This window comes from Anabas testudineus, chromosome 9, assembly GCF_900324465.2.
Source record: "Anabas testudineus chromosome 9, fAnaTes1.2, whole genome shotgun sequence".
NCBI lineage: Eukaryota > Metazoa > Chordata > Actinopteri > Anabantiformes > Anabantidae > Anabas > Anabas testudineus.
The window spans coordinates 21,242,504-21,269,374 of NC_046618.1; the positions used below are offsets into that span (position 1 = coordinate 21,242,504).

General features: G+C 40.4%; 2 protein-coding genes across 3 annotated transcripts in view; one reads left to right on the plus strand and one right to left on the minus strand.

The window, feature by feature from the left end:
- The window catches only part of LOC113150386 (metal transporter CNNM4), a 32,713-nt gene extending 26,850 nt beyond the window's left edge, over positions 1-5,863 (minus strand). The window contains exon 1 of the mRNA XM_026342861.1: positions 4,344-5,863. Within this exon, the coding sequence (XP_026198646.1) occupies positions 4,344-5,760 (1,417 nt within the window). The 5' untranslated portion in view covers positions 5,761-5,863. The remainder of the gene's footprint in view (positions 1-4,343) is intronic.
- Positions 5,864-10,150: 4,287 nt separating this feature from the next.
- The window catches only part of LOC113150349 (phospholipid-transporting ATPase ID-like), a 32,656-nt gene continuing 15,935 nt past the window's right edge, over positions 10,151-26,871 (plus strand). Inside the window, exons 1-5 of one of the 2 annotated variants that reach the window (XM_026342813.1) lie at positions 10,159-10,300; positions 20,548-20,705; positions 21,141-21,222; positions 22,776-22,834; positions 25,576-25,689. In XM_026342813.1, the coding sequence (XP_026198598.1) occupies positions 21,180-21,222; positions 22,776-22,834; positions 25,576-25,689 (216 nt within the window). In that variant the 5' untranslated portion in view covers positions 10,159-10,300; positions 20,548-20,705; positions 21,141-21,179. Of the gene's footprint in view, positions 10,301-20,547; positions 20,706-21,140; positions 21,223-22,775; positions 22,835-25,575; positions 25,690-26,871 lie in introns of both variants that reach the window. The other variant, XM_026342812.1, reaches the window with a different exon arrangement.

Here is a 26,871-nt window from a genome sequence, read left to right on the forward strand (position 1 = left end):
GGTCCACAACTTCGTAATGAGTCAGTTTCATAACTAGATTGTGGGTTAAAGATTGGGAATAGGTTTAGATTCAGTTAAATGTTCATTAAAATACACATACGAACGAACATATGTAAGCACATGATGCACATGGCATGTTGTTTTGAAGTAACTGCAATGGAGCAATAAACGCCTTTCTCTAGGGCATTTCATTTAGGCAATCTCAAAGTCCAGCCCGAGTCTGACTTTGACTTTTATGGCCCTCGAGTTTCAGTTTGATGAATACGTTTAGTTTACTAATTGTTCTGTGCATGAAATGTCAGGAAACATAGACAAGCACCCAAGTTGACATGGTCTAATTGACTTTATTGTACAATTAGTAATTTGTGCTTTTCTATAACAGAGCTATAATATAATCTGTGAAGTCAGTTTAAAAATCTCTGATTTATACCTAAATCTAACCACTAAATTTCATTTTATTCTGCCGACAGGTTTATGGGGATATACCGTACAGCCACCTGACAAATGGTCATTAAATCATAGCACGTGCAGCCAGGTCTTAAAGTCTGGGTGGGGTGTCCAGAAAAGTGTCCAAACACCAAAGATAATGAGCAGATATTACAGACCGTCCTGACAACCGCAAACAAAACAAACTGGTTCATTTCCTAAGAGGCTCAACGTGTTGAACTGGAACGTTTAGTCCAGAAATCATCGAGCTGCAGTCAAGTTCAAGCTACCACAAGTCCACGTGATCTGAGAGTGAGTCAACAGTTCACCTTTCAGCACGACAATGACCTGAAGCACACAGCCAAGACAACGCCGAGTGGCTTCAGGAAACACATCCTTTCGAGTGACCCAGACAGTACTCAGACTAAACCCAGACGCCGTAAAACATCGGTGGAGACATTCCTACATCAGTGACCATCACATGGGAGACAGGACGAGCAGCATAGCACGAATGCTACTAGACAACAATTAAAATCATTCAGCGGGTATTATCAGTAGAAGTCATAACAGCCAAAATGTAGGCCAGTGTAATGCACTAACTGAGTGCTCACACAGAAGCAGAAATGCTGGACGAGACAGTATGGTGGATGCTCTTTAATACTATAAATTCAGAATTAAACTTGTGGTCAAGTTAAACTGAGTAGATCTGATTATTTAGAGACCATGACCTAAAGACACCTACTTTAAGCACACACACCGACGCTGCTGGATGCCATCACCGTGGTAACTGATGCCAAGCAGCAAGTGAGAGGAACTTGAGATGTAAGCGGGGAGTCAGGTCAGCGGAGAGGCAGGGGGCCAGCAGGCAATCAAGCCTGTGCTTCTCCACATGAACCCAGTCCACCACCGTGGGACCGCAGGCTGCAGTCACAGCGGGAAGACTGACGTGGAACAAAGCATATTTTGCAATATATTTGAAGAAAGTACTCAAATCTGTTGTTGTTGTTTTGTTTTGGGTTTTTTTTTTTTTTTTTGCACTACTTGCAAGACTATCTATGAATCAAGCAGCATCTGGAAGCAATTCCCGTGCTTTATGTTGGATTTCCAGTAAACGAACTTAAAGTTTTTGTGGTTGGTGCTTTTTCTTGTTTGTTCGGTTACAGCTGCTGCGTGTCAGATGATTTCTTAAGAGAAATTCTAACAGATGAATATATAGACAGTGAATGTCTGGAAATGCTGACGATAAGATCTACGCTCACATGCAACCAGCTCTGAAACTCTTTCAGATCACAAGACAACTCACCACAGTTGCACATCACCCACATAATTCTTTCTTTTCGTTTATTTTTCCATTTTCAGATTCTGGCCGTGTGTCTTTCTTCTTATCTGCCCTGAAGAACGTTTTTCACAGCTACATCAAATCTACCACACCCAGTCTTACTACTGCAAGTACACTTTGTACTGAACTTATACTTTGGCTCTTGGTGATTATGAATAATTAGATCCTTGTTATTTATATATTACTTGTTAGATTAAAAGATATTCTGCATTCAGAGAAGCAAATGCAAAGGGTTTCATGAACTGGCAGTAAGCAGAATCATCGCCTACATCCAGATGGCTTACAACAACTGTTGTTTTAACTGGTTTGTGCTTCTTGAACCATTCATCTTCATGGTCACCAGATACAGAGCAGGTCCTGACCAAGCCCCCAGGATCTGCACTGGGATATGAAGTAATTTTGGCAGCATGACCAAACCACAGTATTGCAACCCAGGATTTTCCCCAAAGAATTTCATTCCAAAAGAAGCATTTAGAAAATGCTTTTTTAAAATACATCTTTATGCATCTCAAACCCTGTAAAATGCGGAAAGTCTATTTCATGTTCTATGCAATTTTAACGTGATCCGATTTCATAATCAGTCGAACAAAATCTGAAACAGCAGCTTTTATTCTTACCGACTGTGTCACCTTGGTTTCAGATTTATTTCATTCATCAATCATATATCATTCATTTCATTATAGATTGATTGGTTCAGAAAGCTTTGGCTTCACCAAAAGGTGTGACTGAAGGAGGCCTGGTGTAATTGTTAGGAAGAGGATCTTGGTTCCACTAAACAACTTCCATAGTAATGAACAAGCGCCGTGTTTGGATCCAAACTCCAGTTCTCATAATAGATTCAGGGTCCTGCACATCACATTATTCGCCTTTTCCCACACTATTAAACATGCAACACTTGCAAAATATTCCATTTCAAGCTGTTCAAATCCAGATTCCTGATTGGTATGTCATCAAGCAGCTGGATTGCTCAACGCTTTGCAAAATGCAACAACAACCCTCGTGTTTTATTGCTATTAGGAGGTTGATGTTTGCCTCAAATGCTTGAGTTTAATACACTCAACTTAAAGTACGGAAATATGTCAAGAAAGTATAATATATGTAAACACTGATAAGTTACTTGTGAAGTAATGAGAAGTGCCCTACCTCAACCTCAAGACTTTAAACACAGCAGCTGAGCGGACTCTTATGACAACTTACAGTAAATCTTTCTGCCAAGCTTTGACCCAGTGTAGATTGTTTTCAGCTCGATATGTGTGTGTGTGTATGTGTGTGTGTGTGTGTGTGTGTGTGTGTAGGCACTGCAGCTTGTTGCCAAACACTCCCACATCGCCAGCCAAGCCTACTAAAAATGAGCTGCAGAGCTGTTTCATGGCCAAATGTCACACAGCGCAGTGTACCAACACTACAGCCGCTCAAAAGTCAATTTACTGCAGCTGATCACAGATAAGTGCAAAGTAACTGTAAGTTCTCAATTAAGAGAGAGTTATTGTGTTGAAATGCATTTAGTGAGACACAGTCTTACTGGCTTCAACTGAGACAGCCAACAAGGTTCAGCGAAAGTTTACCCACATCTTACAGTCGGATACTGATGCTGCTACAGAGACAGGGAAGCAATCGCTCATTCTTCACTGTGCTGAGATACAGACACAGCAAGAGTGTGTGTGTGTGTGTGTGTGTGTCTACTGTCTGTGACCTTGAGACAAGATGCCTGAGAAAGGAAAAACAAATCCCTACAGGGGATGTCGTCAGTGTGTCCTCCTGAGAGAGAGAGAGTGCACGTGTGTGTGTGTGTGTGTGTGTGCATTTGTGTTTGTGTACAAAGAGGAAACAAAAAGCAAAGTGGGAGAGAGAGAAGTCAAACTGGGAAGTGACAAACTTGAGGTCACACTTGACTCCTGACAAAGTTGCAACACCAGCAGAGACGTATCTGACAGAAGCAGAACGCCAGTGTGGTTTCACTCTATATTAAGTGAAGCTTTCATCTGTATGAATTATCAGAAACCATGAGGCGAGTGACTACAGGACAAATACTGCAGAGTAAATGACAAAGATGGACCTGATTCAATATCCCTGTGGCACTACGAGCATGCACAGTGTTGAACCGCGCATTTTCTGGCTGCACGTCAGGTAACTCCACACATTGATGACGCCAGTGATGTAAATGTACTTTACTGCGTGGCTCACTCCACAAATAGGTCAAAGACTAACTTCCTAACACACTTTAATATGCTTATATCATTTCACACAGTCCGGTGTCATGTCTAAATCTACGAGAAGCTGGAATCAGTACCATCAAAATTGCTGCAAAGATAACTTAGTAGATGTGATTCATTAATTCAGCAGTAGCTGCAGCTCTTAAATCACAATCACTGCATCAATGAGGAAATCTGTGTGTCACTCTGAGCAGAAGTTATATTACCACAAATTAAATTGCTTCATCCTCATCGACTGCACAAGTGCTTTTTAATGCCGTCACCAGACTTGTGGCCCAAAAGTCGGCTCAGGTCTTGGCCTACCTGTCAACAACAAATGCAGTCGAGGAGTTTGTCACCACCTCCTCTGCACAAGCTGCACAAACCTTTTTTGAACTCCTCCAGCATTGAGTCCAGCTTTGTGTCGTGGAAGACAAAGTGCACCGGATGGTTGTAGAACTTGGTGATGGTTTTCAACGTGGTGCAGTCGTCCGGGTCCACGAAGGCCAGGTCCTTGACGAACAGGATGTCCACGATGTTGGACCGCTCGTCCTCGTACACGGGTATCCTCGTGTATCCGCTCTCCATGATCTCGGACATGGTGTTGAAGTCCAGCACGGCGTCGCTGTGGATCATAAAGCAGTTGTTGATCGGAGTCATGACATCCTCGACTGTTTTGGTCCTGAGCTCCAGCGCGCCTTGGATCATGTTGAGCTCCTCTTTCACCAGGTCGTTGTACGGCTCGGTGACCTTCAGCATCTCCACCAGCTTCTCCCGGTTGTACACGGTGCCGATCTCCTGGCCAAGGATGCAGTCGAGGAGCTTGCTGATGGGCCACGACAGGGGCAAAGTTAGCAACATGAACAACTTGGTGAGCAGGATGGTGTTCGCCCCCACGGCCAGACCGTGCCGAGAGCACAGAGCCTGGGGGACGATCTCGCCGAAGATCACGATGCCGACGGTGGAGGCTACCACGGCGCCGATGCCCGACTTGGTGAGGTCGTCCAGGAGGATGGTGAGGGTGGTGTTGACCAGGACGTTGCCGAGGAGCAGGGAGCACAACAGGTAGTTGCCCTTCCTGCGGATGGGCTCGATCTTCCGTGCGTACTTCTTCTCCTTCTCGGTGCCGCAGCTCTGCACGATGCGCAGCTCCATCGGGTCCAGCGCCATCAGCCCCAGGTTGAGCCCGCTGAACATGCCGGACAGCACCAGCAGGAAGCAGATCAGGATCACCTGCAGCCAGATGGGCAGCAGGGACTTCTCCACCTCCACCACACGCAGCCTGCCGTCTTTGTCGTCCAGCATGTACCACCTCTCCTCGTCCTCCTGCTGGGTGTCGCGGACGCACAAGCCGAACACCTTGACCACCTCGCTCTTGCGGAGCTGCTTGATCTTCAGTCCGACCACCCCGGCGGTGTTCTGGTTGTTTACCTCCATGCTCCCCTTCACCTCGATATCCTTCGTGAACTCGCTACAAGTCCTATTGAACGGCAGCGTGACTGCACCGAAGTCATCGTCCATTTTACTGCTGGAGTACAGCTCCGTGAACCTGATGAGCGCCGAGCTGCGAGGGGACAAGTGGAGCCCGTAGAACCTGAAGAGGATGTCGCTGCCCTCGGTCACCTGTATCACCCCTCTCTCGGTGGTCTCGGCCGGCGCTTCGCTCTTTTCCAGCCTCATGCCGAGTATCCGAGTGAAGCTGCTCGGCTCCGAAACCGCCGCCTCAGTCTGTCTGACCGCAAAAACACAAGAATAGACGACTAAAGTTATCGTAAACCCCCATCCACTCGAGTCCGTCGCCATGTTTGTTTCGCTCTCCGCGAACGGGGGAACTGACGTCACCCGCTCCGTTCCACATGCCCATACTCTGGACGTTCAGCCAATCAGCGGCGCCTACGTCACCTGGAAGGCTAGACCGAGCCCCCTCAGCTTCAACACTTAAGGTCGACTGGCGTGGTTTGCTCTTAAGGTGGACCAGAAGGAGATTTCAAGTTGTCACTGGCTGTAAGTTTTTATTCTGGGCGGCTCGCACTATGAATTATCTTTTAAAACTAGCCGACCTATATTCATTTTAGCCAAAATGCCAAATGCTCATTGGTACCAGCATCTTAAATGTGGGTATTTCCTTCTTCCTCAGTTTTCAATGCTTGTAATCTCAACATCTTTGTGTTTTGACTACTGGTCTGTAAAAACAAGCAATTTGACCTTGTTTAACAGGGCGTTAGGGAAACACCTATGGGCATTTTAACTATTTTATGACATCATGTAGTCTAAACACTTAATCAATTATTAAAGCAAAGATGTGTCATATGTATTAATAATGAAAGCAGTTGTTGGCTGCAGCCTTTAACTTCACCTATGATGGGAACACTCTACCCCAGGTTTTCTGTGACCTGACTATTTGACACTTAGAAAAAACTAAAGCAATTTGTCTAAAACAACTAAAGTTACAACTTAAAACCAGATTTTTGTTTTACAAGATTGAGGACCCATCATAGCCCATTTTGTATTAGTACAATTAATCAAACATCCAGGCCTGCGTAATACTAGGTCTGCACAAAATTAAATAAGAGGCAAGCAATTCATGCAATGAAGTTGACATTTAACAAGATTCAATTATTCATACATCAAGTGTCATTAATTATTAATGTTCAAGAGTAATTGAGACATCCATAAGTGGTGTTTTATTTATTTATAAGAGCTGCGTACGTAGTTGCTTTTGTTGACCTAAAAGAAGTAAAATTCACACATATTAGGTCTAAAGCCCATCAGCTTTACTCACTGGGCTATATGGAAGTGTTTGAGTACATTTTATTCCAGGTTGCTTAAAAGAGTTAAACTTTCTAGAAAAAAAATACAGAGACTAGACCTCTGTCCTCAGAGTTAGCGACCCATTTTGACACAGGGTTCATGTTGATTCTAGAGGTTGCTGCAGGTGCAAAAAGGCCTTTAATGTCAATTAATATTCTTCAGGGCTTCTCCTGTAACATGTTGGATTAGAACAAGCTGCTGATAAAGATAACAAGGATTGGAGAATTTATTTGGTAGAATGTAATAGAAAATAAATAGATAATTTCATGCTGTCTGCGCTAATATCTATATCTACATCTGCACCCTGATACATAGAATAAGTCCAGATCCCAACTCCACTGTTGAATGATTCTGTTAATGAATGACATGTTCAGTCCTGAACTCTAACACACTAGTGTGTGTGTGTGTGTGTGTGTGTGTGTGTGAGTGTGGGAGTGTGTGTACAGAAATGCACAAAAGAAGAAGAACAAGACGAGTTGAGCACATAGCAGTCGTCGTGTTGATCCTCCTTTGTGTCCTGTGTGATGTCTGGTGAGACATCGTTGAGTGATGAGGAGATAAGGAGCTTCTAGTGGAAGAAAAAAATCACAGGAGTCAGATTGCTGTGATTTTAATCTGAATTCACAGTTTTCTTTTTGAAGCAATCTTGTGTAAATATCTTCACTGAGGACAGAGCTCCCTCTTGTGATAACACTGCAGACGGTGCAGCGTGAAAAGACGAAGACTAATAGAACTGTCTCAGGAGAAAATAAGAACAAGTAGTGCTGCAAAAGATTATATATATTATATCCCCCCATACATCCCTCATCTCAGCATCGTCAGTCTAGTTCCCCAGGATCCAGTGTGGTGTTCAGGTTACAAAAGACAGGGGAACAAAAAGTTTCTTTTCCTCTGTTATTTAAAGACACAGTTTCATAGCTATTATACATGATGCACGCAGTATATTATTATTTAAATTCAGTGTTGACAACACTTTTAACAAGAACTCCTGGTTATTGGTGGATGAACTTGACCCAATGATGCACAGAATAATTTTGAAATGGCCTTATCCACTCTACTGCTAAATGAACTGTATACATTTACACCTTTTATACTTTCAAATCATTCCATGTTCTTTTAAATATGTTCATTTTATGTCTTGACACTGTAAGTAAAGCATGAGTTAGGTCAAATCTTGGATTCAGAATCGTCCACTTACCAGTTACTAGTTCCTGTTTTCTGTTTTCTGTTCTTCCTCCTCACCCACTGAATCCTCTTATAATAAACTCTTTAACCAATCATAGTGTTGTTGTTAACTCCTTATCAACCTAATATACTGCACTATTTTCCAGTAGATTACTATTTTTGTGCATTATTTCAGCAATTATTAAAATACACAAAAAAAGAGAGTTGTAAAAATGTCTTGAAAGGCAGCAAAACCAAAAAAAAATCCAAGGTGCTATTTGTTGTCAACTGCATTTGTCAGGGCTGTACTGTCGGTGGCAGTTAAGTGTTTTTTTAGATTACCTCCTCTGTTTGGCGGCACAGTGGGCTAAATACACAGAGACGTATGGAGCACAGGTTTCAGGTGTTGTTAGTCTTGTAATGTTTCTGTAGCTGTGTTCAGTTGTTACGTTGGTTTTCTTCATTATATAAATGCCAGTAAATGATGATTTGAGATGAGTGAAGGAAATCATCGACGTTACACTTAAAATCACATCCATGGATGCAGACCTGTACCCATGCATCCTGCATCACCTACAACCTCATGATGATGATGATTCTAATGATGCATCATTGTGATGAAAATAAATAAAACAAGCAAATATCACAGTGTCACTGACTTAATTATATATTTTTTGTGATCTAGTGACACATTTAGATGCAGACTTGTTTACACCAGATGTTTACACACTGAAGTTATATACTGCATAATATCCTCTATCGAAATCACAGTCATTTGATGGAGTAGGTGACTGTGAAATTACAGTGTACGACTTCGTTTACTGTGACAAAATGTCATCGTAAATTACTGTAAAAAGGATTTTTCTAGTAAACTGTTCAAGTCGTTAGTTACAGCCACACAGTGTGATTATTTTAATGTAGTGCTGTGAAATCGACCATTAAAGGGAAAATACTGAAATGAATAACGAATAAAGTAAATGTGTACATTTGTAAAATAGATCAATAAATATATTTTACATTCATCAATAATTAAGATGAAGAAAAGACCCCCTGGAAGATGATTCACTGATGTTTTCTCATTGGAAACTGAGTTAAATCAGGTAGCTGAGTCTATATACAGTATAGAAATTATTCATACCCCTGGCAAATTCTGACTTAAAGTTACTTTTATTCAACCAGCAGGTTTTGTTTGACAGGAAACGACACAGGCTTCTCCCAAAAGATAATAAGACGATGTACAAGAGGCATCATTGTGGAATAATCTTTTATTTACAAATTGAACAAAAAGTGGCCTGTCCAAAATTATTCATATTCTTTGCAAATAGCTCTTTCCTAACTTGTGAGCATATATATATATATATATATATATATATATATATATATATATATATATATATGTGTGTGTGTGTGTGTATATGTATATGTAAGATGGAGACACCACGAGAGCCTGCAGCCTTCCAATGTATGTGTCGTGGCGACACCTTGTGTCCACATCATCACGGTGCGGATTGTAACACAGTATGTGAAGCTTTAATTTGTCTTTTAACTACAAACAGCTGTTTTGTTTCTGGGTCTATATGAAGTAGGTTGGTGATCAGAATATTACATAGTAATATCGACACAGTAGCTTTCTGCCTGGTCACAATATGAATGTTGTGGGGAAAATACCCGTATGGATATATAAAATATATATTTCTATATAGTGTGTCTGCAAAACACTATATATTTATGTATATAGGAGGCTAAGGAAAATCATTTAAAGTGTAGTTAAACTTTAAGTCTTGTTTGAACACAGGAGTTCTTGGAACATGGAGGCTGCAGGGGGTCAGGGGCCACTTAACAGGTTAATCCAGTCATGACCGTTTCTCATTATTTTCTGAAGTAACACACTCAATTAATTAATTCTCAGGAGACTGACTCACATGGAAAATAATAACAGCTGCAGCTCTGTATACACACATACACACTATGAAACAGTTCCACGTCGAGTGAAGTGTTGCTTGAACATTAATGAGATGATCTAATGACACTAATGAGAGCTTTATTAAGTATTTTAGTGATTATACTACTTTTAGTAGCTGTATTTTACTGAGGATGATACAGGAGTTGAACAATAACCGACTGGAGCTCATGCACGTAACTTCTCGGGGCAGTGGAGAAGGAAGGAGGGAGGAGAGAACAGAGGAGGAGAAAGGAAGGTAGAGGGAGGGGAGAGTCGTAAGTGTGTGAGAGGAGGGTGGTGGGAGGCCAAGAGGAAAACAGTAACTCTCGTTGCTCTTCGTAGTCGGGAGACTTCTCTTGTTTATTCCCAGGACCCCTGGCTGCGCGTAGCTGAGCCGGGACGCGCCGCTCGACGCCTGGACGCACGGTAAGACGCGCCGCCGCCAGCCTCATACTGACGTTTATAGGGGGGTTAAGGTGAAGCGAGCACGGGCGTTGACAGGCTGAGATGGGTTTAGATGGAGGAAAGGGAAGAGATGGAGGAGAAAGAGAGGAAGGCAGACAGGCGAATAGGAAGCTGTAGTGAATGGGCGAGGGCAGGCTCTTCACTCTCTCCTTCCTCCCTCCAGAGAGTCCTAAACTCTGAAAGTAAAACGGAGAGTGGAGAGAAACAGAAACCCCCAGCTGCAGGTTTCATGGTCTCCTTAAGTCGAAATAGTCGAGGGTACTTCAACATCCACAGCAGCAGCGGCTTACTTGTGTTTTATGTTGGTTCAACTGAGCTTCTGAGTCCGGAAACGTTTCCAAAAACTTACGGGCAACGGTTTTGGTAAACTTGTGCGTCTCTGTCCGGAGCTGAAAGTCGAAACAGCGGCACTGTCTTTGTGCTGTGAAAGAGTTAATGGCTCAATTATTGCGTTTTCACAGTGATGGTGTCAGTGATTAGTAATTCCTGCATCAGTATACTGCGGAAGATAGTGAGCACTTATTCATATCCTGTTTTAATTCACCACTCGAGACCAAACTGGAAACTGTGAAGTACAAAAACTCAGGGGTCTAACAGAGAAGTCTGGGGCCCCTCAGAAGGTGTTTGATTGGTAGTTTGATTCATACACACTCCATTAATCCATCATTGTTTGGTTTATAGACTGTCAGAAAAAGTGTTCAGTTCCAGTTTCCTTGAGTCCAAAACAGTCCAGAACCCAAAGACATTAAGCGTCTGGTTTAAGATGCTGAAAACAGCTGTTGAACATGGCCATGGCTTCATGTGCTGCTGAACACAACCTTAATATATGCATATCATCAGAGGGGTGCACAAGTCAACAAACACACAAACAGCAACTCTGTAAGGCGTTCAGGGACAGCACAGAGTGTAGGTCATCTGTGTTTCAAAAACACTCAGAGCCCAGTGTTCAGCGGTGTCGGTGAGGTATTTAAATCCTGTGCCAAAAAAAGATATTTGGTGAATCTTTACACCACCGTATGGAGAACCTTTAGGATTCATCAAAGACGCTGTAGAGGCTTCGTGCAGTTAGTGATGATAAATCTTACCCTTTATCCTTCATTAAACGCCCTGCCATTTCAGCTTGCATTCAACATGGAGTTTCTGAGACGAGTGAACGTAGCAAGGTTAGTAGGTTATTTCCACACACTCTTATTTATAAACAGAAACACCTCAAAAAGGCCAAACAGGGGGAACAACGACCTCCTGAAAAATAAAAACCCCACAGACAACGAGGGTAAGATATGTAATTTGAGAGGGATCCTGTAGCATCCTCAGTACACCAGATTTATGAACACAGAGTAAATGAGAACCTGGAATCACTGGAAATAGATTCATGTACAGCCTGTACAGCTGTTTTATCTACGAATAAATAAACACTCAGACGGGACTGAAGCATTGACAGTTGACTCGTGTTACACGGTGGTGAAATAAAAGATGTGCAGAACACAACACAGCTATTTGGTGCAGAACAATTTTGGTGCAATCCAGAAAATCAATTATAAAAATCTGCTGATGCAGACCTGACACATTGGTACCTGCTGCACTATGATTTCTGGGTCTTGATAAGTCTACTGTCTGCAGCCAGGTCCGGTGTTTTCCACCGGACTGCAGCAACGAATCAATGAGGCTGTGCAGGAGAGTGAAAGAGCACGGAGGTGCTGTCACACTCAATGTTGTGGTCTTATTAACAGAATACTGACGGTTCATAATGAAGAGCCAACAAACTGAGATGGTCATGGCTGAAATCTGTCCACCCTAAACATTCAAATAGGTCTTTAGCTCCTCACACAGGAGCACACCAGCAGCAGCTGTCCCAGATCTTTGTCATCATGGGAACAGTCGGTGTGTTTACATGTGCTTAAGTAACCTCAAAGAAATCAGCTTACGCAGGTAAATGTGTGTGTACATACACTGAATGGTTACTGTAAATCCTTCCAGCAGATCAATAATCAGACTTCTCCTCTACCTCACAAGTATCTTTAGACAGTGAGAGAACGACAAAACACAGCTCGTTTACACAGCACTTATGATAAATATAGGAACAACATTAACCAGTGGGTCTTTCCTTCATCTTAACAACATAGACTGTATGTTGGAAACAGGAAACGAACAGCAGTCTTCTGTCCCATCAGCCCATCTATCAGCCCTAACCTCCTTCTAATCGTATCAGCAGTGCTGCTGAACAAATTAAGCCTAACCTGTTCTGGATGCCCAGTTGGCATCAACAGTAACTCCCCACAGAGGTTTATCACCACGTCATAAACAGTCGCAGTTTTTTTATTTAGCCATACACAAAAGGCATTTTTAATTCCAGTGCATCAATAAGTCATCTGGTATTTAGAAGCAGATTCATATACGTGTGCGATGATACTGAATTAGAAAGTTCAGTTTCACGCACACCGACGAGAGCGCTAACAGGGTTGCGTGAGGCCGTTCACTTCATTTCATCTCACCCAGTAACTCCCAGTCTCTCGCAAACTAACCGAGTGTGTTTCGAAATCTGAGCTCGTGTCACAACTTGGACGTTATTTGCTGTTTTGCTGTGATGCTGTAAGAGTCACCGGGTCTTTTTAGTACACGGAGAAGATTATTAAGTTGAAAAGGTCAATAAAAAATGTCAGGCTTTTAACAGGTAAGATGAGAGCAGAGGCTCTGTGGCCTGAGAGATCAGGTGAATAATTCAGAGGTTTATTGTTTTGGCCTTTTGGTGCAGCGCTCTGGGCACCGATACTGTATTGTGGCCTTGGGTCATAACTGCATCTCACTTTCCGAATGTTGCTTTGTTTACGTCTGTCATCAGCAGAGGGGGAAAAGGTCACACATTTTAAATGTACAGTAGATCTCCACTGACACAGGAATCAGTGTCACAAATCAGTTTAGTTCATAATGCACTTCAAGTCACGATACTCTCAAAGTACATGGATGTTTAGGTCATCCATGTGCACGACAGGTGCGTTTACTGACAGTCAGAAGAACTGAGGAAACTTCATTAATCAGTAACTCACAGGAACCTTGACAAAGTCACTAGATGGTTATACTGACTCTGATTCTGTTTAACATGTTATAAGTGGCAGGCAAAAGGAACAATGAAATATTTAAAGGGGGAAATAACAGGAGAGATAAGGAGAAATAAGTCTGCACTGTAAAAAATACCTTTAGTAAAATATATAATATGCACACAAAGACTTTACATGTAGCTCTAACACCACACTGTAAATAATTGGTGTTAACTTTATTGTGTTAACTAATAATCACACAGGAGGATCAATTCGTTTTTTTTTTTCAAAACAAATATTCTGTAACTAATCATTTCTCCTGTTATACAAAGTCAACAAATGAAGTTATGCAGTAGTTGTACGAAGATGAAAGCTTAATCAAACACCTCTCCTAACAAAATGATTATTTTAACAGGAACAGTAAGGCGTGGGAAGTGGCCGCGCTTGGTAGCTTTTTCTTCTAAGTCATCTGAAATTGTGTAAAATAAAATTCAGATTGAAACATGCAACAGTGTAGTGTCACAATATTTACGTTAAAATAGCTTGAAATAAAGAATTTTATCCGAGTATAGAAGAAAAACCTCTTGCAAATATGCAAATACGTAAAGTGGACTCTTTTAGTGGCCGACTGCTTTAAGCTAATGTTTGTTAGTCTCGTAGGGTTGAGGTTGACCTTTTGGTTTAGTGGAAAAACCAACAACCCAAAACAAACATGGTTTTTCTGGTTCAGTGGAACTGGCAACGTCGGTCGTCACCCAGGACGCTAAAAACAAAATGTGTTACTGGGATTACTGATAACAAGCTCAAAACTCATCTTAAACCAGTTCTTGTGGCCCAGTCTTCTGAACGTGATATGTTAGAAATGCTTTGATTTTCCACCCAACATATCTTTTATCATCTTTTTTGCACACACATGCCGCCACTTACAGCCCAGTGAATTTACATCTCATCTCATCTGTCTGTGAAGATGTGCGCTGCTATTTCACCCACTACAGTGTGTGTTCACATACAAACAGCAGAGGTGTAAATACGCTGTAAGTCTATTCCCTTCATTCTGTTTTAGACTGCGTAAACACAGGTGACCTACAATCACTGCTGCACCTGAACACATCAATCCTGAATCTTACTACTGATGTTTAAGGTCGTTAGTAGCATTACATGTTGTCCGCTCAGTCCTAGAATTAAGCATTAACACGAGTCCTCTTCACCATAAGCGCAGTAATAGTGATAAATGAAATTAAAACAACACTGTTTGTCTCAGGGAGTGTCAGCAGTCAAACACCTCCAACTGTAAAGACCTCCACCGCAGACCAAAGACCATGAGCTCAGGATTTAACAGTATGAGTTTCAGTGTGGCTGTGGTTCAACTGTGGGCAAAGGAAATCCAGAACAGTCTGCAGAGTAAAAGTTTTGCTCATCTCTGTACTTACCTGACCTTTTTAATTCACATAATGAAGAATGACGAACTTTTCACCTATTTAAATTTTGTTTCTTTCTGCCTCTTCACTGTTATTTGGCTTTAGAGTTTAAAAATGAATAAACATGAATATTAAAAAAATCATCGTTTGACATTTTGCATTGATCAGAGTTCCTTTTGTGTAAGGTCTGTGTAAAGCCACATTTTCCCACAACAGTCACTATTAAGACCATTTGGCAAGAACTCCGTCTGACTGATACTTCCTGTAATTGTGATTTACTCTTAGTAAATTTCTTGAGTGAAATCTGAAGGCAGCTATGGTGAAACAACACAGACGCCCAGTTGCAGCGTTGCTTTTAGAGGCCATTGTGCAGACGGGAAATCTAAATGATAAACTTAAGGCTGTGAAAGCTTTCATCCAGTTGGATTTCTGTGCTACCCTTTGATTCAGGGCTACACCTCCCGCCTTCCTTTCTATGGAAATATTAAATATTGGCAGATAATCTGAGGTATTCAGTAACAACACAGGATGTATTTTGTAATGTACAAGGAGAAGCTAACAGGGAAATTCTTGAAGGACTGGTGCAATAGTATTGAACGTGAATCTCTCAGTGAGTCTTTCATTTCTGGGCCTGCAACGAACAACAATTTGCATCATCAATTTACAGATTACTGACGTCTTTAACAGTCTGAAACCCAAAGATATTCAATGTATTATGTTGAAACACAAATAAGCCTCCAATTCTCCATTTTACTGATCAGATGATTACTGTAATGACTTAATGTTCTAACAAGCAGCCCATTGATTAATCAAATTTGCAGCTGTACTTTCCTCCACATGCAGCTTTGTATCTTGGAGCTGAAGGGTTCTGAATCATTAAGTGTGTACTATTGTTAGCTAGCAGTCTGATAAGACAAGTGCCTGTTGAAAGAGATGCAACAGAAACTACTAGTTGTAGAGCACTCCTGACCCTCCAAACCAGAACCTTGAACGCATTAACTTGTATGCACTGTGAAGTGAAGAGTCCTTTAAGGCACCTTTCTGTGGTTTTTCTAACAATGGATGGACTTCATGGAAAGTCATGACGCTGAAAAGCAAAGACGTTCTGATTGACCACAAAGGGATCAAAGAGCAAAACTAGTGCAAAGAGATTCAACATGTTCACAGATACGAACAAAAGGAACAAAAAAAGCAACTTGAACACATGCAAAACAACCGCGAAGATGTAAATTGACCATAAACAGATGCAAAACCACAAAAAATGTAAAAATAATACACAGAGATGAGGGTAAACAACAACAAAGTCACACAAAGTGACCATAAACAGACACAATGTGACCACAAGAGGACCCGAAAGGACTGTGAAGAGCTGTAAAACAACTGAATCTCAATCTCAAAGAGACTAAAAATGACACAATAAATAATCAGCAGCCTATCACATCAGGGATCAGGAGCAAGTGTCCATAATGGTTGTAGCATGAGAAATGGTTAAAGTTTGCCTAGAGCTCGAGTTATCATAAAAATGCATAAAAATGCAGACACTCTCTCTGCTCTTCACACCTTTCTGTGCTCTTCCTTGGAAACAGATGTAAGTTGTACAGAGATCTGTTTGCCATCAGACACAAAACGCACACACAGAGGAAACGTTTGGTCTCTTTCTAACTGGCTGATCTTGGTCTTACTGGAAACTGTTATGCAACAACACCTGTATTTCACCAGTTGTTCCAAGTAGTCGCAACATGGTTTAAGTCAAACACGTTTCAGTAATATCGCCGGGAGGAAAAAGCGATTTCCTTTCTCCTTCTCGAAGGAAGCGAGTGTTTCATGTCATTGTACTGGTGTCTTTTTTGATAAGAGTCGTGGTTTAGATGTAGGTCAAGTTCTGAGGCCTGTTGTGATTCAACTGAATTCTGCTGGTAGGGTGTACTGTAATTGACACAAGGTTAGTTATAGCCTTCACATGAACCGTTACTTTTCTATGTTAGATTAACTGTAATTCTCAATCAGATTTCCAGAAACATATTATTTAATGATTTATATTGCCATTATTATATAAATTTGATTAAGTTAAATAAAATAATGAACATGTTAAGGTGGCTGAAGACTGATTTTCTGTCAGTTGACTAGTGTTTGCAGCTCTAGTGTTCACTGTTGTTAAAGGAAGTAGTGTCTTTTTGTAAACCATTCTCTCTCACACACACACTAAAGGGCTCTTCAACCATTTGGCTGCACAAGCATCTGTCTACACATTATACAGCAAATGCGCTCAGACGAAAGGGGTCTTTCTTTCGTTCAGCTGCAAACCAGTGGTTCACTTTTGATAATGGAGCACTGTTCAGCTGCGAAACCAGAGATCACTGACGGGACAAGACACCCATTCATCTGCGTGACCTCTGAACCTTTAAGCCACAGTCACAGGTGACTGTGACACAGGGATACTGTTACGCACCTTTGTTTAATTGCAGTGTTTGTTGCCTGCACTTGAAAGAGCCAAATGGCTCGGGGAAAACTTAATGTGTTAATCTGTCATTGAGAGGAAACAGACGGGGATGTAGGACGCTGCCGAAGCATCAGTGGCTTCCACTTTAAAAATAATTGTGCGACAGTTTGCAGCGTGCGATCTGTGTCTGCATGGACTTACCCCTGTTTGTTGACAAAACACCGTGTTTACAGACTAAGGAAGTTTGCATTGTTTCGATTCAAAACCTAATTAACCACACACTACGCCTTCTCTCTGTCTCTACTCTCTCATACGATCCATATGATCGTAGCTTAAAACACACCTTTATTGTCATGGGCCAAAGTTTCTGTTTTGGAGGATTTACAACATGCACTCTGCAGTTTTGAGCAACTGGGGGAGATTTTTATGGAAAGTATTGGCACTATTTTAAATGCCACAAAGTGGAAAGAAAAAAACTCTGCCAAAGATTCCAGATTTTATGGTGAGTGTGGAACAAGTGGAAACCTGCCTGAAGATATCCCATCTTGCATTTATTCTTATTCATCCTCAGGGGAAGACTAAGGATAGGATAAGGATAGAGTGGACATGGAGCTGCAGGATTTACTGGACATGTGGTCTTCATTTGGACAAACATCACTGCTAGAACCAACTGTTTTCTGTGTTTGAGATATTTTTTAATTTGTTATCTTGACACATTTTTGCAACTGCATGTGTTTAACTAGATAAGCGGAGCATGCTCTGGCATGCAGGGTTGTGTTTATACTGCTTTGCTGCTTTTAATAATCTGACTGGAGTCATGTACAGCGGTGCAGAATTCATCATAGTGAAAGAATATCGTCCAACACAGCTTTGTGATTTGTATATTTTATAGTTTATGGATGATAGAAGCTATAGCTCAACAGACGTGATGAGTTGTTGGATTTGTATCCTTCACAGAAGCAGGAGTGTGCAACTTGTTGAACGTTACTAGGACCCGAAAAAAAGCGTTGTTACTGTAAATTAGAGATGTGACAAGATGGATGTAATGAAACTGAAGCTAATGACACAAACGCTCACAATGCTGCAATGAGTCTTGATTCATTCAGCAATAGTTGCGTCAGTAACAGTAACACTCAGTTGTCTGTTGAATTGTACATTAGAGGTATTGTACAATAGTTCAATAACACAGACTGAGCCATTATCTAACTGGATTGTAAGTAATTCAATTGTTTTGAGAGTGATGTTCTAATTCTGAGTTTTCCATTCTCAAGCACTCGCTGGAAGCTAATTTACCTAAATAGCAAATGAAACATTGATTTTAATGTGAAATACAATAATACAGTTATTACTGTAGAGGCCATAGTAACGTGGTGTGTACATGAAAATGTGTTTAGAACGATGCACTTGTTGATTTAGTCATTCATACAGGCAGGAAAATGGATTCATTAAAGGTTTAAGGGACCTGCTGAGGCAGATTATTAGAGGGGGCCCAGATTTCTGTGTTGAAAAGAGACTCAATGGCCCCCTGAGCACGAGAGACACAAGCAGTAAAAGGTGCAGTGTGTCTTTGTGCTGATGTTGTGTGGTTTTGTGGTCGCTTTGTGTATTTTAACCAAGGTTCTCTGACTTTCAAACAAAACAGAGACGTTGATTGAATCCTCCACGGGCCTCAATAATCCCTCTAGGACTTCAAAGTGACTTCCACTTTTTGAATCTTGTGTCTTGTATATTAGCCATATTCTATTTTTCTGATAACTGTAGTGAGTTTAAATGGCCCCTTTTCTATTAACCAGCCTGAGAACATCCAGCACTGTGAGCTGTGAAATAACACTTCATTTACTGGATCTTTACAGTGTTGAACTGTTTGTTTTAAGGGTTTTATGGTGCGACTTTGTGAGAGTGAATATGTGTTAAGGCGGGCGCATCTCCTGTCTCTTTACTGTTGTGTATTTGTACATGCATTCAGGAAATTTACAACAGTTGTACATGAACCCACATTGTGTTTTTCCCTGAGCTTGGACATTCTGGTTAAACACACACTTTTTGAGAAATACATGTAGCTGATATTTATAGCTCCAACGATGACGTCACTTTGGCAGCTAACTCTGAGCTGGATCTCAAAAACCACCACTTCCTGTGTGAGAATACCCGGCATGCACACACACACACACACACAGACACTTTTTCCCTCACTTATGACATTTGCGCTTCATTAATTTCTTTTCCCTGATAATTTTTAATACATTTTTTAGAGCAAAGAAGTTTTAGCGAGGATGTAGAGGTTCAGTAGAAATACACAGTTAGTAGTTGAATCGTGACAACATTATACGACATGCCTCCAAGAAGGAGGGGTGGCTGGAGGCAAAGGGTTTCTGGGAAATGTGGTCTTAATTACGAGAAACTTCAGCACCAACATAACCACTGCTGTTATGTAGGAGCTAACAGTCATCATGGCCATGTGACGGCTGCCTTTTCTGCTTTCAATAGTGTAAACATAATGTAAAACTGTATTGTAGTGTATTTAGATTATAAACATTAACAAATACTACAGTATGATCAGGGAGGACATCAAATTACTTCCAGGTGCTGCGAAAAGATAGGACCTTAGCCACATGAGCTCCTCCACCCTGAGAAGAAAGGACAGACTGTATACAGAGTGAGAGAGAAAAGAGAGCCTGGGACCTTTGGAGGATGAAGATCCAGATGCGAAACATCTGGAGCGAGGCACCGAATGGCAGGAGAGAGAGAGGTGCCAATGAGCGGAGGTCCAGCACAGAGAGTCTTGAGTAATAGCAAGGACAGAGAGGAGAAATACAGCTACAGTTTTGATCAAGTGCTTCCATGTATTCATGTATTTGATGGTTTTCTGCTCTGTGAAAACTGATGCTCCCCTTTTATTTGAGTCTTTACTGCCTTCATTTGACAGAGAGGGGTATGATCCACTAGACTTGAACATTGGATGCTACAGGTGGCTGATGATGGCTGCTGTCTCCGTGTGTCGGGGCTGTAAGAGAGACGCCACTAAAATAACAGTGTCATACCGACAGCCACGTTTTAGTCTCACTATCACTTGCCTGAGACACAGTGAGATAAGATAAGCTAAGAAAACCAGTACAGTACAGTAGGCAGCAGAGTTCCAAAAGCAGCAAAGATGTAAGATAAATAAGAAATTAATGGTTTAAATCTAGAAGAACTGTAAGTGTGTACAAGTATATGGAAATCACACTGGTGGTTATTCACCTTACAATACTACTATTACAATTTGGTGACGACAGGTCCAGACATGGCTCTCTGTTTTGCCCTCTCGCTATCCAGGTTCCTCAGTGATTGAATAAGTAGATAGCTGAATGAGTGGACGTCTGGCCTGAGAGAGGAGCCTCCCTCTGAGTCATTCTGCCCTACATGGGAAAAACATTAAGAGGCTGCAGGGCTGATGCAAACCTGGAGTAAGGGCTTTTGTGACTAAGTGGGAGGTAAATGCAGAACTCTCTCCCACAAACACATACACAGTTAAAACTGGGCAGTCGAACATTATCAAGTCCTCCCTTCTTTGTACGTTTTGTTGTTGTTGTTTAGCATGTTCCCTAATCCTCATACATTACCAACCCTAGACTATATAACGGATGTCTCCCACTCTTTGGGTACTTAGAAAGTTTTCCAGTCATAATAAAATGTATTATAAAAGAACAGCTGTACTCGGAACATGCTTGTTAAAAACCTGCTTTAACCTTTAAAACAACATACGACTGGGAAATGATTAGCTCATAGAGCACATTACGGAAAATGCCCTAATGGCAGCTGGCGGGCGAGCGATCGCTCTCAGGTTAACAGCAATGATGTTTGAACTGTCAGTTTCCAGGAGAAAGGGAATGTTTGACTTAAACAGATGTGTGCGTCCTTCTCCACAGACTGCTATGATGGACAGATAGCAGGAACAGGAGGAGAAGATGTCGTTCTTTGGCCTGGACTGTGTCAGGAAGAAAGAGAAAGGTCAGTTCTTCGAATATCTTCACATGTCCTAATATTTAGTTCCTGTGAGTTGATGTGTTAGTATTCTGTGCCTTATGGACTTCATAAAAGAAATTCTTGTATTATCATTAAGGGACATTTTAAATGTTCAGCTACAGTATATAATTTTAGAAATACTTGTTTAAATGTTGCTGACTTTGTTACGGTTGATCACATTAACACCACATTAATTGACTTGATAAATTTAGCTAAAATTGATATTTAAGCATAAAGTATCACACTCCCTTTATTTTTCCCTTCAAGGAAATAATGTCAGCTTTAGCTGGAAATAGCACGATGGACAGGAACCCTAAGGGGCATGCCAAAAACTCTTCTCTCCTGGGGAGGCTGCAGTTCTGACAGGCATAGCATGATGTTGATTTAAATAAAAACTCATCATTGAGCTTCAGATTTCATTCCTCACCTTGGAAACAGCAGTTGTTGCAAGGTCCCTTCAGGAGCATTATGTGTTCACTTATTACCAAAGCAGTTTCAAATAAATAATGAACACAGCTTCATTTCTATTGTCTTTTGGCAATCCATCTGAAGAGGAAGATCACGTGATGTGAGCAGCAACTGAGCGGACCTTATGCGAGATGGTCTCTGTCAGTCAACTTGTACTATTGCACGTGCCCAGCATGCAAAACACTGTTCATGAAATGTCTAAAAGTAGAACCTACTTAGTACAACTACAAGTTGTGTTTCCTGCTGCAGGAAGACACAGTAAAGTGTCATGTAAAGATGACAGCTTCACAATACTCATGTATGCTCCAAATCCATGCAGCATGCTATTCCTTTTTCTAAATCATCAGGCAAATCAAATTTTTTTTGGTATTTCGCCGCTCTTAGCAAAGAGTCGCGGTGAGGCCAGGCAGGAAATATGGAAAGTTAGAGGGCGTTCAACCTGTAACAAGGTCAGCCGCCAACACTGATCCAGGGGTGTTGCTGTCACTTAGCATGCTCTTTAACCATTCAGCTGTGAGTGCACTATTTCTAAACAGGTGACAAAATGACGTATATTTAAAGCCAATAGAAACTAAATATGTTCTATTTTTTCCGCACTGCAACACAGCCTACAGATATTCTAATCTAGCTCAGCTGGCCTACTACAACTTTCCATCAGTTCAGTCCCTCACGTGTTGTCTTAGCCATGATACCAACACTGTGAGGTTTCACCTTTAATGCAAACAGGGTCAAAGACACATGTGGCCAGAAGGAACAAGGCCACGGGTACAGTTCTGGGAATACTGTGACTTTGAGACTTTGAGTTAAAAACTCCAGCATACTGAACATGGTCACAATGTCTTATTAATTATTGTTTTGGAGGTTTCACATTTATTTAATCATCTTAACTAACATAAAACTACTATTGAAATACTACTAAAACTAGCCTACTATTGAAATACTACTAAAACTAGTTATTACTCAAAACAAATGTGCATCATCTGGACTGTGATGTGCTTTCACACGCAGACACTTGTAATAATATTATAATAATACTGCATGAATCTAAATGTCTTGTCTTTTCATTTTAGAGCTGGAGAGGAAACTCCGTGCCAACGACAGAGAATACAACCTCTCCTTTAAATATGCAGTAAGTATTAATTTTATTTGTTTTTGGTATACTACGCTCACTTTGGCACCTAGCCATCAGTTTGAGAACCTATTGTGCGCCAGACATCTGTCTCCTAAAATAGAGAGGGGGAATATACAGCGGATGTAGCCCGACTAGATTTTAGACAAAACAGTTTACTGCTTTTGTCAGAACAGATATTTACAACAGAAAACTTTCCCTTGGGGTGTGTCTTGAGTGTCTGGTTGTTATCAACAGACTGGATGTCAGCCAAAATCAAAGAGTCCCAGAGAAGTCACTAAGTAAACTTCATCCTCCTCAGCTTGGGCTTTGAGCAGTTGCTTTCAAGGTTAAAACTTTGTTTTAGTTATAAATTAACTGAGGAGGTGAAATAGAAGCACAGTTACCTTGTTTTTAGCTTTGGACACAGGTGTGTTGGTGTTTGAAATGGTTATATTACAACAAAAAATAACACAAAACCCAGCAGGCATCCAAAAATGTGCTACTTCTAAATAGCAGTACATCTTTAGTGAGGATAATAGTATTCAGGGAAATGGAAAATAAGTGTAATTGGATATTTATTAATACATAAGAGTACATACACACTCTACTATATACATTTAATGCATGTTGCAGCTGTAAAATCTGAATTTTGATTAAAATCATCCTCCAAACAACTTTGATAGTTAGAGGAAACCCTCCTCTTCCTCTGTTTGTGTATTTCAACATGTGTGCTCTTTAGTCTGTGGGCGATGTTAACAATCCAGTGGTTAAGTGACATAGGAGTCACAGACCAGCTGGTCAGAGCTTTCGGCCTCCTGATAAGATCCACCTGGCGCAGAGGCATAAACCTCCCAGATTACAGTCTCAAAAGGTCAAACATCTGCTAAGAACCCCTTTATTAAAGGACACACAACATAACAGAATAAAATTCTTTAAAGCTATTTTCCATGCTACTCTCTAGTTCTGAGTCATGTACAACCATTTCCAGGATATTCTTTGAGCTATTTCAGTTAAACATTTGTTTTACAGACACATTTGTCATCAAATATCTGTCCACAAGACACCAGAATTTAATCACTACAAAATGTGCCAATAGAAACAAAATAGATTATCTTTTTAAGAATGAAAGTTATTACTTCTTGCTGCTATTTAGTTAAGAGAGGGTATTAAATACTTATCTGAGAAAATACTGCCTCAAAAATACCTCTTAGCACATTTTATAACCACCACAGAGGTTGGATTCATTGTGGAGCAGCCGATGTTGTTTACAACACAAGAGAGGTTTATGCTTTATGGGTTTTAGTCGGGTGAATACAGTCTGAATGTTGGTTTTATGGTGGTGGACAAACATGAATTTATTGTCCAACAAGCTAAAATCACCTGCACTTTACGTAAGTGTCTCTTCCACTATGCCATCTGCCTGTCTATGTGCAACATAATGAGAATAACCCCAAACACAGGCAAATGTTGTTGCAGCTATGAATGTGTATCTTTTGTGGCTCTTATCCCAGATGTACAGGGACACATTCTCATGAAACAGGCTATAAAGGTTTTATGGATATGTACATAAAATAAAATAACCCTGATGGTTGACGGATCTATGGCCAGATTATATTCAGACAGATCTTATGTTATAAATAACATAATACTCTCTGCACTGTACTCAAAGTAAGATATATGTATTAAACACTTTATTAAACAATCATTTTAATATATGTTGTTTAAAATCCAATGATTGCTTTAAATTAAGCTTGTTGCTTATGTTGAGCTTTTGGGCTTGATGCTAATGCAGCGCTAACCTGAAAAACAAACAGGACAGAGGTTTTATCTTATTAATCTTATTTACAAGCCTATTCTATATGTAGATGTTTGGTTTGGTCATCTTAATAAAATTAATTTCTACAGTTTTTAAGAAGCTGCAGGCCCCATTATTGCACAGGGACGATGCATTTGTTGGGGTGATTTTTTTGCAGAACTATTGTAAAATATATAACTAAATAAATGAAATTAAAAAATGTGCAACATGTTGTCATTATAACAGCAAGGGTTTTCCTCACTAGGTTAAAGATCAATACTAGTTAACATTACAACATGTCAGTATTGACATAATAAATAAGAATAAAAATTACTAATCACTAGGAAACTAATCAAAGAAAATAGCTCAGTACATGTTCTACTTCAAGCTCAATTTGTGAGTGTGATATTTGTCAAGTATTGGTTGTTTTATTTCAGGGTTAAGGAAGCTACCGTCATGCCTACGTGTCTGTTGGTTTCCTCTGAATGAACTGTCCTACTTTCTTTCACTCCCACACCACCTTTCTAGTTTTACTACTTATTCACCTATTTAGCTGTAACTTTTATCATACCTGATTATTTAGAGAAATAGCATTAAGATGAACCGATATAAGATTTGTTTGGGATGTAAATGTTCCTCTGTTGGACCTTCTTTCTGATCTTGTGATTGAAAAATTTGGTTTCCTGTTGTTGGTTGTATTGAGCTCAGTTTCACGCAGACAAAATCTATGAAGCACGTTCTCCACCTACACACAATAAACAATAAATCAGTTTTAAAGTGCCCCCAACAATAAATGTACCTTTTAATTTATCAGATATACATAAAGCTTTAAGCATCTTAAAAGGCACATACATGTGTGTTTTTTTGTTGTTGTTTTTTTTTTTTACATTTAACATAGTCCTTAAATCTTGTGTATGTCAATAATCCTATGGTTGGTGTAACATTCAGTTTTATCTTTTTCCAGACAAACGCTATCAAGACGTCCAAGTACAATGTCTTCACATTCCTGCCCCTCAACCTGTTTGAGCAGTTCCAGAGGATCGCTAATGCCTACTTCCTGTTTCTGCTGGTGCTCCAGGTGGGACAAACCAGCACACGGCCTTAAATGTTAAATCACACATTGGACAAAAATTAACATTCAGTGTTGGATAAAAACTTTGACCTAATGTGGAAGGACTTGTATTTTAATTTAACTTCTTGGATGGCCCTGGGGTTAAGATTTACTACAGGTGACAGTTTTATTCCTTTTCCAGGTGAGCAGAAATCAACCAATACAGAGGTTCTTTAAAGGATAAATATAAAAAAACTTTGTTACATAGATCTATCAGGCCAAGTACATTAATGTATTTACATTTATATCCCATTTCCTACTAATTCCAGCTTTATGTGACATAATTGTAGGTTAAATGTACACAGCCATAGACCTTTTTGGAGGAAATTATACTCTGTGTTGAAATCACATTGCTCCTCCCTTTTTTGGGGGAACTACATCAGACTGCCGACAGACTGAGTTGTGAGACTTACTGTCACACAACACATTCACAATCATTAACAGCTCTTTTTCACAGTGACACAATGTGTTGCCCAAACAAGGAAGTGTAATATCCAGTACAGGAAATTGCCTCATCGTTTGCAGTTATGTTGCACCACAGAGGTCGAACACAGTGGCTGCGCTGCTGACAGACGAGAAGGAACTACAAAGCAGCAGTTTTTAAATGAATGATGTTCAACAATCTCACAGTTTCTCTATATCGATGAACGGCTGTTTAGTCTTTTTAAGCAAGAGAGTCTACTAGGGTTTCACCACATGACAGTGACTAATGTTATTATAAATTTACTAAAAGGATAATAAATGTCAATGGGGACTATTTTTAAAACCAAACTTCCCAGAAATATGTAAATAAATGCTGTGATGTTAAATGTTAATGTACAGAATAAACTTGCAAAGTTAAATGCATAAAAACATTTGTTGTTTTTAAAAATAAAAACATATTTTGGTTGTACTGATGTACAATGTATTGATCAGTACGTTTTTACAGTACCATATTGTCTTGTTGTCTTGTTGTCTCTGAGATTTGACCTTAAATATCACGTTGCACACACTAACGTCTTTTCTTTTTGCCTTACACCCACAGCTCACCATTTTCTTCCAACATCTTTCTGTTCAAAGCAATTTTATAATAAGTGGATTCCTGTTATAATGTGTACGTTCTCTCTTTTGGCTGCTTTTCCACTAAATTAACCATGTTTTCTTCTGTTT